General features: G+C 36.2%; 1 protein-coding gene across 1 annotated transcript in view; it reads right to left on the minus strand.

Moving 5' to 3' along the window:
- Positions 1 to 12740, minus strand: part of LOC115213289 (myosin-11-like) — a 59864-nt gene that overhangs the window by 21076 nt on the left and 26048 nt on the right. The window contains exons 6-8 of the mRNA XM_036504125.1: positions 10655 to 10765; positions 8289 to 8360; positions 2634 to 2769 (exon numbers count right to left, since the gene is read on the minus strand). Coding sequence (XP_036360018.1) covers positions 2634 to 2769; positions 8289 to 8360; positions 10655 to 10765 — 319 coding nt within the window. The remainder of the gene's footprint in view (positions 1 to 2633; positions 2770 to 8288; positions 8361 to 10654; positions 10766 to 12740) is intronic.

Here is a 12740-nt window from a genome sequence, read left to right on the forward strand (position 1 = left end):
CTTCCTATTGCTTATGGTCATGTTCCAGACAAATTACTTGAACCTAATTATGCTTTCTCTAATAGACAGCTCATTCTTAAACCTATAAATACTATCATTTGTTGAAAATTATTAATTCTATCTTTTATCTGTTCCTTACATATAACCACCACCTAGTCCATTTGAGTAAAGGGTTAACATTTTACACTGCATCAACGTTTTGCAGCGTCTTTAGAAGAGATACTAGTTTTATTGGGTGATGCCACCCATTTGAAAAATATGTCATAGGTGCCAGGCATAGCTGTGTGGTTAAAATGTTTGCTTCACAACCATGTGGTCTTGGGTTCAGTCTCACTGTGAGGCCTCCCTGGACATGTATCTTCTACTATAACTTCAGGCTAACCAAAAGCTTGTGAGTAGATTTAGCAGACAGAAACTGCAAGCTGATCATCGTACACATGTATGTATGTTTGTGTGTGTGTGCGTGTGCGTGTGCAGGTGTGTGCAAAAATGTGCATGTTTCCGTCAAAAAACAGAAATGCAGATGTAAAGGATTATCTACAATGTGTTCTTCAAAGTTTTACTACCCCCACATTCCCAAGTAACGATGTAACCAAGTGTCCTGGTCAAAGTTAGCTTTAGCATACCTACATATATGTGTCCCAATGACTTTCTTTTTTCATAACTTTAAGAAAAGTGGATATTTTTCAAATTAAATTTTCTACAGTTACACTTCAGATGATGTAGATTCCAATATGACATATTTTGTTGTGAAATAAATTTTTTCAAAAAAATATGTGATTGAAGATTATTTGCCAACATAACATGGCAGTCCAAGTTTAGGATGAATGTGGTTGTAATTTAGCCCCAGGAAACATCGTCTCCAGCTAGCTATTTGACATGATCTGTGTCTTTATATTTTCAAAAAAGGGCCTCCTGGGGCTAAATTACAGCAACATTCATCCTAAACCAGGACTGCCATGTTATGTTGACAAATAATCTTCACACTAGAGTACTGTTGCTGAATATCTCTCCTTGAGAAATTTACAAATAGTAATTTTCCAAAATATGTGATATGTGTCAATATGTATATGCCATCCTACCAATTCTTATTTCCAGAATAAATTCCAATATAATTGTAATCTGCACACTCTGAAAGGCATTTGTTAAAACTTTCATTTCATAGTACCCATTTTTATGAAAGTTATGAAGAAACAAAGCAGACCTGTGTGAATTTTCTGAATCTTTTCTCCCCATTCTCCCCAAAACATTTTTTCACAAGAAATTCAGATATAATCAGAACTTACACTATCTGAAGAATATTTATAGAAAATTTCCTTAAAAAATATCCATTTTTCTGAAAGTTATGAGGAAACAAATTCAGTGGGGCACATCTGTGTATGTATACACATTACTTAGGTAATACTAAAGTAATGCTAAGATTACATTGCTATTATATATATATATCTGTATATCAGCTTGCTTCATTTCACTTTCATTTTGTATGTAACAGTATTTCATTATATAACAGCATGTTATATATAAACAAAGAATATACTTCTTTCTTTCGGTTTACATCAAAAGGGTGACAATAATGTGAAAGAGACAGGATCAAATTTTCACTACAAATAAATATAAATAGAATAACTGTATTTACAATGATATTGTGTTTAGTAACAAATACTAACTGTATTAAAAATGCATCATAGTATGTGTATATATATATATGTATATATAACTCCAAGAAAGTTAAGGGTTGTGGGTCCAACCCACTAAGGGATAATATCTATCCAATATACTGTTGGTATAATACCCAATTATTAATACACAAGTGTTTTTAATTGCATTGCAATTAACTTACCTAGTGTATTAAATGGGTGAAGGTAAAGAGATATTTTACCATTAATTTATATTGCAAATAAGAAAATGGAGAAGCACAATAGTTGGTTCATCAGCTTTAGGATATTAAAATGTTAACTTATTTATTTATCAAAATAACAACCATAATAACATACATACATATAGTATATTATTCTATGCATATAAAACAAGGTCTTCAAACATTCTGGTTGAAAATCTGTAACAGAAAGAGGGATCTTAACCTTAAAGCATCATGACTAAATGTAACAAAGAGAGAATACTGTACCAGCATTAACAGCAAAACATGTAATTGACTAAGAAATTTTCATCATACTTGTAGGCAAACTGCATAATGGGAAGGGACTTAATAGGTGGATATCGATTTTACAGGAAACCACTAATATATATTTTCAGAAGCACTATGGAAAATCAGATTGACGTACCAAATTGGCTTGTTACAGCATGGACAAATCTTATAACCAAGAACGAAACCACTGAGTTGCCTGAAAACTATAGGCCTATTGCTTGTCTAAACATTATGTAAAAACTGTACAAAAGCTGCCTTAACCATTTCCTCCACAATCATTGTGAGTCCAACAATATATATTAGCGGTTTCCTGTAAAATCAATATCCACCTATTAGGTCCCTTCCTATTATGCAGTTTGCCTACAATTATGATGAAAATTTCTTAGTCAATTAAATTAAACCAAGGAAGTGTCAACAAACATTAACTTGAGATAACTATAGTTAGGGACTTGGTTATTTTTATGAGCATGTTTTTAAAAAATCTTACTTTGAGTTTGTTTTCTCTATAATATTGCAATCTTTTTTCTGCTTCTGCTTGTAAAGATTTTCGAAAATAATCTTGATGTTCATGAATCAGCCTTATTTCCAATGTTAAATCCCTTTTCTTATTTTCAAGTGATTGTCTGAAATAAGAGTTTGTTCTAAACATTGTAAACATACAAGTCATAAGAATATTTTGTTTTCATTTTTTAGAATAATGTAGGTCTGCTCAATTAGAGATGACCTATGGTTAAATTACATGTAAGGACATTTCTTAATGTGATTAAGAAGCTTGCATTACAACCATGTGATTTCAGGTTCACTTGACAAGGTGCACAGGTCAGAGATCAGAGAGTCTCTCCAGATCGAGCCACTACTTCTACACATTGAGAAACCACAGTACTACAGACATATGGTTAGAATGTCATAGGAAAGAATTGCAAGACAAACTCTTTAAGTTGAGCCAATCAACAGGAGACCTAGGGGTAAACCAAGAATTATATGGTTGGATGATATTCATAACATCATTTGGTCATATTTGGGAATTTAATCCAAAAAGTGTAATGGTGGTTGCTTCTGAGAGTACTCTATGGAGGGGATGCCTCACAATCCTCTCAGGAATAGTTTATGGAAAAGATGGAAAGAAAGAATTGATTTAATCTAGCAGAAGAGGTTGAACTCACAAGTCCTTAAGGACATGTGAAGGCCTTAAATGACTATTGAGTTCCATGAGGTTAATGTTTATCTTGAATAGTTACAAGCTGATGACTGCAGATAAAACATGGGCTGATAGGGAATTCTTGAGGATCAACATTCAGGAGAAGAAAAATTGGGTATGCAGGTGGTGGGAGGAATTGATATTAAAAAAGAGACTTAATAGAGATTATAAACAATTGCTAGCTTATCTTTTATTTTTCCCTTGTTTCAGTCACTGGACTGCAGCCATGCTTGGACATCACCTTGAAGGATTTAGTCAAACAAATCAACACCAGTACTTATTTTTATGGTCTGGTTCTTATTCTATAGGTTCTTTTGCTGAACCACAAAGTTAAAGGGATGTAAATTAAACAACACTGGTTGAAATTTTGCAGGAGCAACTGCCTTCAAAAACTCATATTGTCATTCAATGCTCAAAATGAGGAGTAGATAGACAGCTGACAAAGGATGAAAGGTCATTCTTTATGTTACTTGCCCTGTTTTTCATTTGTTTCTCTCGTTGTTTGCATATCAATATATATATATATATGCATGTATATATATTATTTATATTATTATTTGATTGAATGCCACCCATCCATTTCCAAGTAAGTTTATCTTAATATTTTTGATGCGACTCTACCCTATCATTTTCTCTCTCATCCTTTCTCGAATTCCTTTTTTTTCTCCCCTTCACCATTTTCTGTCTGTCTCCCTCTTTCTTCTTTGCTCTCTCTCTCTCTCTTGTTGCCCACATGTGACCATCATCCATCTTTCTTTTCTTCATGTGATCATCTTTCTTTTCCTTCAGGGCTGTTGTAGAGACTGCACATATCCTAACTGCCTCTCTCATCTATCTTTTCTCTTATCAAAGAAAATATTTCTCTAGCATTCGCTCTTTTAACTTTGTCTGGTCTAACAACCCTCTATATTTGTTTTCATTCAGTTTCCTTGTATGTGTCCACTGTCCTATTTTTGTTACCAACTTTGACCCTCTTCAAATCCCAAATTTATTTTGGTATTTGTGGAAGCAATTGCCTTTGAAGATTCATATTGTTGTTCAATGCTCAAAATGAGGACAGCCGACAACAGATGAAGGGTCTTTCTTTATGTTACTTGTCCTGTTTTTTCATTTGTTACTCTTGTTGTTTGCATGTCAACTCATTTGTTTTCATTTTTCATGTTGTTTATAGTTTGTGACATCCTGTACCCATATATGTATATGTGTATGTACACACACACACACACACACACACACACACATACATGTGTGTTGTCAAGCAGTGGTTTGGGAACAAACAAAGACACACACACATACACATATAAAGTTGAAATTTACAGAAAAACAAATGATGAAGACAGGTGTATAACAACAAGCAGGTGAGAAAGTCTTTTACGTTTCGAGCTTATGCTCTTCAACAGAAAGGAACACGAGGAAATAAACAGAGAAAGAATAAAAAAAAAACTTGTGGATTTAGCGGTCAATCATGGTGACTCATATATATATATATATATATATCTATATATATATATGACAGGATTCTTTCAGTTTCCATCTACTATATCCACTCACAAGGCTTTGGTCAGCCCAAGGATATAGTAGAAGACACATGCCCAAGGTATCACACAGTGGGACTGAAACTGGAACCAGTATTATACCTTGATACTGGGTGGACTAAGATCCCTGTTGACTGGCCACTGGTATTTATAGAGTGTTAAACACTTTCAGTATGCAAATTGGGGACTCCTTCATAGAGTAACTGCTGCATTTGTTGAGTATATAAATAGTTTGGCTGCTTGTTTCTCTGGAGACCGTCAGAATGATGTAGATGCCTCTGGTGAGAACCCAATAGGGTTCGAAAACCGATTAAGGTTGTTCATCATTTTGTTTTTCAGTCTGCAGATAAATGGCTAAAAGTTACCCTGTTTGTAATTATACCATATGTTACACACACACACATATATATATATACATACATGTGTGTGTGTGTGTGAGTATTTATATGTATATATATATATATGTATATGTATATATTTACATGTATATATATATATATTTATGTATATATATTTATATATATATTTGTATGAGTGTGTATATATATTTATATATATATATGTGTGTGTGTATATATTTATATATAAACACACACATATATATATATATGTATACCTTGTAGTGGGGTTGAACCCGAAAGCACATAGTTGCAAGCCAAGCTTCTTAACCACAGGTCATCCCTAACTGAGCTAATCTACATTACCCAATGTATTTTTTTCCTACTTTAACCCTTTAACATTCAGGTTATTCTGCCAAATACAATGCTTAGTTATTCACATTGTCTCATAGCTTTGAAATTTCTCCAATGTGATTGATAATTTCAAAATGACATTGTAGAGCAGGTGTGAGAGGCTGACTGTGACCTCTTTGGACATAAAGTAGATAGAATATTTTGGCTAGATATGGACAATTTAAATGCTAAAGTGTGAAGACAATAGGTAGGGATTTAGTTGCTATTTTTAGCAAATCAAGCAGTTGCATTAAAACTCCTTCATTATCATCATCATCATCATCAACATCATCATTTAATATCTATTTTCCATTCAATATCTGCTTGAATTGGATGGTTTGACAGAAGCTGGCCAGCCAGAGCACTGTCCAGGCTCCAATAGTCTGTTTTGGCATGGTCTCTATGCCTGGATGCCCTTCTTAATTCCGACCACTTTAAAGAGTGTGATGGATGCTTTCTTTGTGCTACTAGCATGGGTGCATTCTACATGCCACTGATGCAAGTGCAATTTACGTGGAACCAGCATCTGCAAGACAAAGACCTCTTAGCTGGGAGAGGGAGTTGGGGCATGTCCATAAAGGACATGCCTGTATGTATGTATGGCTACGATTTTACAAAGCTTGACATGTCTTCTCAAATACAGCAAATCACCAGAACTCCCAGTCCCTTGTCATTTCTTCAGTGAGGCCCAGCATCTCAAGATTCTTCCTTGCCTCTTTATCCCATGTGTTCCTGAGGCTACCGCTTCAACAGGTTCCCTTCATAATTAGAGATTGGTACTTTTTAAGTAGCTGTCCTCATCCATATGAATCACAAGACCATACTAGTGCAGTATTCTCTCTTGCACACTCTATCTGATGCCTCATGTACTCAGCTTTCCTCTTAAATCATTTACATTCTTTCATATGTACACACTGACATTACCCATCCAGCAAACCATGCTGGCTTCATTTCTTTCAAGCCTTTGCAAATCCAATGTAGTCACAGCTTTTGTTTCACTACTATGTAGCATAGCTGTTCATACACAGGCATCATACAATCTGCCTTTCACTCTGAGGGAGAGGCCCTTAGTTACCAGCAAAGGTAGTAGCTCTCTGAACTTTGCCCAGCTTGTTCTTATTCTAGCAACTATGCTTTCAGAACTTCTTCTTTCACAGCTAACCAAGTTAGCTGTGGAAGTTAGGATAATAGAAGCTATCTACAACTTCTAAGATTTCCCCAAGCATCTGAGGAAGTTTATTCCCTGTGCATTCTTAATGTTAACTGTACCTGCACATTTGCCACACAAAGACTATTTTCTTTGTTAACCTTCCTGTGATATCACTACAGCTTGCACTGTATCAAGTCTCAACCAACACTTTTTCTGCATATTGAAGTTTGAACCAACACTTTTTCTGCATATTGAGCAGGGCCATCTCCTTGAAGGGACTTGTGATTTATCTGTTTTCCTCCTTACTAGGACTTTGATCTTTGCTAAATTAACTCTAAGTCTTCCACACCTGAAATTTCTTCTCTAGGTCAGGTAATGATTCAGCTATAAGAACAAGGTCATCAGCATAGAGGAGCTCCCAGGGGTAGCCGGTCTTGAATTTGTCTGTTAAAGCTTTAAAAAACTATGATAAACAAGAGCAGGCTGAGAACTGACCCTTAGTGAACTCCTACCTGTACACTGAATTCATTGCTATTCTCATTGCTAAACCTCACCTTACGGGCAGTATCCCTGTACACGGCTTGTACAGCTCTCACTAATTACTCATCTATCCCTAGCTTCTGCATTGACCACCAGATAAGGGAGTGGGGAAACCTTGTCAAAGGCTTTCTCTGTGTCAACAAAAGCCAAATACAGAGGTTTATTTTGGGCCAAGTACTTCTTTTGCAGTTGCCTCACCAGGAATATAGCACCAGTCATGCTTCTCTCAAACACAAAACCAAACTGCATCTCATCTACATTAATTCTCTTCCTAATTAGTTGAGTTATAATCCTTTCAGTAACTTCCATTATCTGGTCCTGCAATTTGATACCTCTTTAAATATTTCTGTCTAAGGATTCATCTTGAATTTTGTAGCAGTTGACTATGATACTGTTACACCAGTCATTGGATATGACTCCTTCGTGGACAACCTGACTAGGACATATCCCACTTCACCAGATATTTTAAGCATCTCAGTAATGATTCCTGATGGTCCAAGGGCTTCCACTGTCTTTATATCCTTAATTACTTTATCTACCAAACTACTGTAGATTCAGATCACTGGTCCCTCAATTGGGTTTGCATTAGACAGACTCTCCTACCATGCATTCTCTACATTTAGCAGCCTTCCATAATAGCATTTCCAAGCCTCTTTCTTTGCAGAATCACTACTAACAGCATGTGAACCATCATCCATACTGACACACTTCTCTTCTACGACATCATGATTTTCTATATTAAAGTATTAAAAGCAAGGTAGTAGCAGAATTAGTGCAGCACCAGACAGAATATTATCCAGTTTTGTGTTTCCTCCATTTATGTTCTGAGTTCAAATTTCTTAGGGGTTAACTACTTTTCATTTTTAAATAAATACCAATCACAAGCATGTATTGATACAGCTGTAACTGTGCATCCCATCCTCCCCTCAAAATTTGTTACTTAATGTCCACATCTGGAACTATATTTTCTTACAACTAAATGACTTACATATTCTCTTGTAGTATTGTTAGTCTTTCACCGTATTCTGTAATAAAAGCCTCCAATTCTTGTACTCTCTCTCTGAAGATTAAAACAAACAAAAAGTAAGCTGTAATTAACTTGGAATTTAATTGTATATGAGGTAATATCAACTTTAACAAAAAAATGTAAGTAGATCTTGTGTCCAGAACAAGTTCAAAATATAATTTTTGATTCTATGACATAACAGAACAAACACCACAGAATACATTCTCTTTTAATTCAATGCCAGAAATAAGGTCACCACAACATGTCCTTCCAGAATATAAAGCCATTTTCTTTACTGCCTTCTTTAAAGTTTAATTTCTATCACTACAGATCAATAATATTATTTCTCATGATATCTATTCTCCACAACTTTTTATCTATTCTCTACACCTTTATCAGAAAGATAATTTCAAAAGTACATATAACCTATTTCAGTTATTTTCATTTGGATTTATAATTAACTGTAATTGAGATTTAGTCTTATGATAATTCATGTCATAAAATAAGCATAGATACCAGCATCAGCAAGCAGTGGTGTCATCATTGCCGGGTATCTTGGTAGATTCTTCCTTTTTGCCTTCGGCCCAATGCGTCCATCCTGCCAACAAAGCACGAGGAGTTCTGTTTTTGATTCGACGGTCATTCGGAATGCTCACAGCAGCCATATTCCTACCGCTCTATGTCACGCTGGTGAGACCTATATTGGAGTATGGGATTTAAGCCTCTTCTCCTTATCTCCTCAAAGACATACATCATCTCAAAAAAGTCCAGAAGCTGGCTACCTGCATGGTTCTTGGTCTCAAGCATTTGTCTTATGAAGAAAGGCTGAAGACGCTCGACCTTTATTCTCTCGAAAAATGCCACTGCAGTGGTGATCTCATTCTCGCTCACAACATCATAAGCGGAAAGTGTGACCTCTTGAAAGAGCTATTCTTCACTCCTGCTCCAGAGTGTGGGCTGTGGGGTCACTCCGAAAAGCTCTATCTATGACGATTTCATCTCAATCGAAGGAGAGGGGTTTTCTCCGTCCGAGTTGCGGATCAATGGAATAAGCTGCCGAACGAGATAGTGAAGGTGCCAACGACCGCTCAGTTCAAAGTCTCTCTTGACCAGAAATGGCCTGAACTCTTTGTATGACCACCCTCCCTGTACATAACTCCCTGTCCCCCTACATGGCTTTGCTTTTGCTTTTTGAGCCAATAAAAATTGAATTGAATTGAATTGAAATTGAATTGCTATCTTTCTTTTCATTAGTAGCTGCATTTCACACTTTTCCATGCTAGTATGGGTTGACAGTTCTTCAAAAACAGTATTCTATCAAGATGTCCTTCTTGCTACCAATCCTTTTAATTGTGTCGTAAGATACACATGGATGCAGTGTGTCCATTTTAAAACATGTGTCATAAAATATAGTAAGATAGTTATGAAGTTTGAGATACAGTCATAACTATAGCAATGGAAACAAAATATCACCTGTAATATCTTTTCGTAAAGTAAGACAGTGAGCTGACAGAATTGTTACCACCCCAGACAAAATGCTTTGTGGTATTTCTTCCAACTTTACATTCTGAGTTTAAATGCTGTCAGGGTCAACTTTGCCTTTCATCCTTTCGGGGTCGATAAAATAAGTATCAGTTTTGCACTAGGGTCGATGTAATTGACTTACTCCTCTCTGAAATAACTGGCCTTGTACCAAAATTTGAAACCAATATCTTTTCTTAAAGTTGAACAAAGATTTGTTTTTGTTTTTGTTTTCCATGGTTTAATCAGGAGAAAGACAATAGCCATGACCTTATTGCAGGTTGTTGAGACAAGTGAGAGGAAAGAGAGGTTCTTATCATATTATCAGACTTGAGATCATATTATCAAACCTGAACCTTGCAAAACAAATATCTTAACCACAAAATCATTTCTGTACAAGAATTACCTAAAATTTATTTCAGAGGAATTTTATCAAAATGGTTAAATATATTGGTTTGAAATTTTGGCAGCAAGTTTGGAGGAAGGGTTAAGTCAATTACCAGCAAGTCCAGGGGAGGGTTTAAGTCAATTACCTTGACCCTAGGACTTAACTGGTACTTATTTTATCGGCTCTGAAAGGATGAAAGGCAAAGTCAACCTCAGCAGAATCTGGACTCAGGACATAAAGATTGTGTGCTAAAGATTCAGTCAGCTCGCCACCATAAAATTGTTAAATATATTAATAGTGAAAATTTATTGAGTAAGATCACTGTTCCCATTATTTCAATGTAATTTCTATAAATAAATGTGGAACCTAAAGAATATATTTCTGCTTTATTTTCTCGTAATTTTTACATAAAATTTAAGAAATATCAAATGCTACTTACTTACAATCATCTTTTAAAATGCGCAATCTTTTTTCCAATTCATTAAGTAAAGCCTGAAGCTCAATTTTCTTTTCTCTTGCACTCTCCAACTGAGCTTTAATATCTGCCAGTCTGCCACAGAAATGGGTGTTAATTTAAAACAATAGGATACAATCTTAAGCAATTAGTGAGCTTTTTCCTTTTTATTTCTTAATTGAAAATAAATGTGATTATACTGGTTGTGATAAAAATTATAATTCATGTTAAGTTTATAGTGGTTACTGTGTTAGTAATAGCAATAGTGACAATTAGAATAGTAGTGGCCATCATTATTGTTATAATGATAATAGTGAGGAGGTAATGAACATAGTATGGTAAGGATTATAAGGTTGAAATATTTTGGATAAGACTTTAAACTACATCTGGTAGTGGGGTGCTGGTTCAGGAGTTTCAGAGTTTTGAGGAATGTGGAACCACCTCTTGGGCACTATTGTTCCTAGGTTTACTCTGACCTGGAGTAATAACACTAGTCAGGATCCCAACTATGGTTAAATAGCATGTATCTATCCAAGCAGGGTATGCTAAAATCATGGGATGCTGCTGGTGGAAGTGACTGTTTTCGCAAACGAACTTATTGAATCAATGGGAAAATATCACTAGATGCTGAACAAATGAATGGAGAACAAACAAATGGCCAGGATTAACCAGTTCAGTTAGTGAACTACAACTACCATCTATACTTATGGTGTGTGCAGATGAGATATTTCAGCTAGGAAAAGAACAATGTGATTAAAACCCAAGCTAGACATTCATACCTCATCACTCAATTGGAACATCTGGTGTGGAAGTGTTGCATTGATTTACGCAAGTTGTCTGATCAGATGATTAAATGATGATAAGATTGGAGATCAGCACAATGATAGCTAAATAAGTTTTCTTTTATTTTTTTAATCTAAAATGAGGTTAGGATAAAAACAAATTTCAAAATATGTTTGAATTATCAATAATGTTCAATATAATCAAGGCTTGGAATTAACAGAGTTGCTTGTGCATTGGATAGAATGCCTCTTCATGTTTGTTGTGAGTTTATCTGAGCAGAGTGCAAATGCTGTTAACGTCAAATTTGCTTCTATTCCTTTTGAGATCAGTGAAAAAAATACTAATTTGGGATGATGGACTACTGGAACTATAAGAAAATTAGATGCTTTACAGTATTTGTTCCAGTTCCTTGCATTTTGAGTTCAAATCCTGTCTCAACCTACATGGGTGGTAAACTTTAACACCACCATGAGGTAGTGAGTTTGATACTCGGACTGGGCTGCGTGTTGCATTCTTGAACAAAACATTTTATTTCACATTGTTCGAGCTTGCTCAGCTGTAGAAATGAGTTATGACATGACTGATGCCAAGCTGTATCAGCATTTGCCTTTGCTGTTATTACTGGCCATCATCATCATCATCATCATCATGGTTTAACGTCCGTTCTCCATGCTAGCATGGGTTGGACGGTTCGACCGGGGATCTGGGAAGCCAGAAGGCTGCACCAGGCTCCGGTCTTATCTGGCAATGTTTCTACAGCTGGATGCCCTTCCTAACGCCAACCACTCCGTGAGTGTAGTGGGTGCTTTTTACGTGCCACCTGCACTGGTGCCAGGCGAGGCTGGCATCGGCCACGGTCAGATTGGTGCATTTTACGTGCCACCTGCACGGAAGCCAGTCGAGGTGGCACTGGCTTCGGCCACGATTCGGATGGTGCCTTTTACGTACCACCGGCACGGAAGCCAGTCGAGGCGGCGCTGGCATCGGCCACGATTCGGATAGTGCTTTTTACGTATCTCCAGTCCAGGGGTCCTGGAATCTGCCGGGTGCCAGTCATAGGATTGGTTCAATTTCGATGCCGATTTCACTTGCCCCAACAGGTTTTCGCAAGCAAAGTGGGGTTGGCATAGGTGCCTGTCGTCGGATGAGGTTCGATATCAACTTCGCTTGCCTCAACAGGTCTTTCAACAAGTGTGAAATTGGTTTTCAAAGTTTCATTCAGGACTCTCATCAGACTTTGACCAAGATGCTTTAACAGAATTAGTGGGATTCAATCCTTGTAAAAGTA

Source organism: Octopus sinensis, linkage group LG6 (genome assembly GCF_006345805.1).
Source record: "Octopus sinensis linkage group LG6, ASM634580v1, whole genome shotgun sequence".
Taxonomy (NCBI): Eukaryota; Metazoa; Mollusca; class Cephalopoda; order Octopoda; family Octopodidae; genus Octopus; species Octopus sinensis.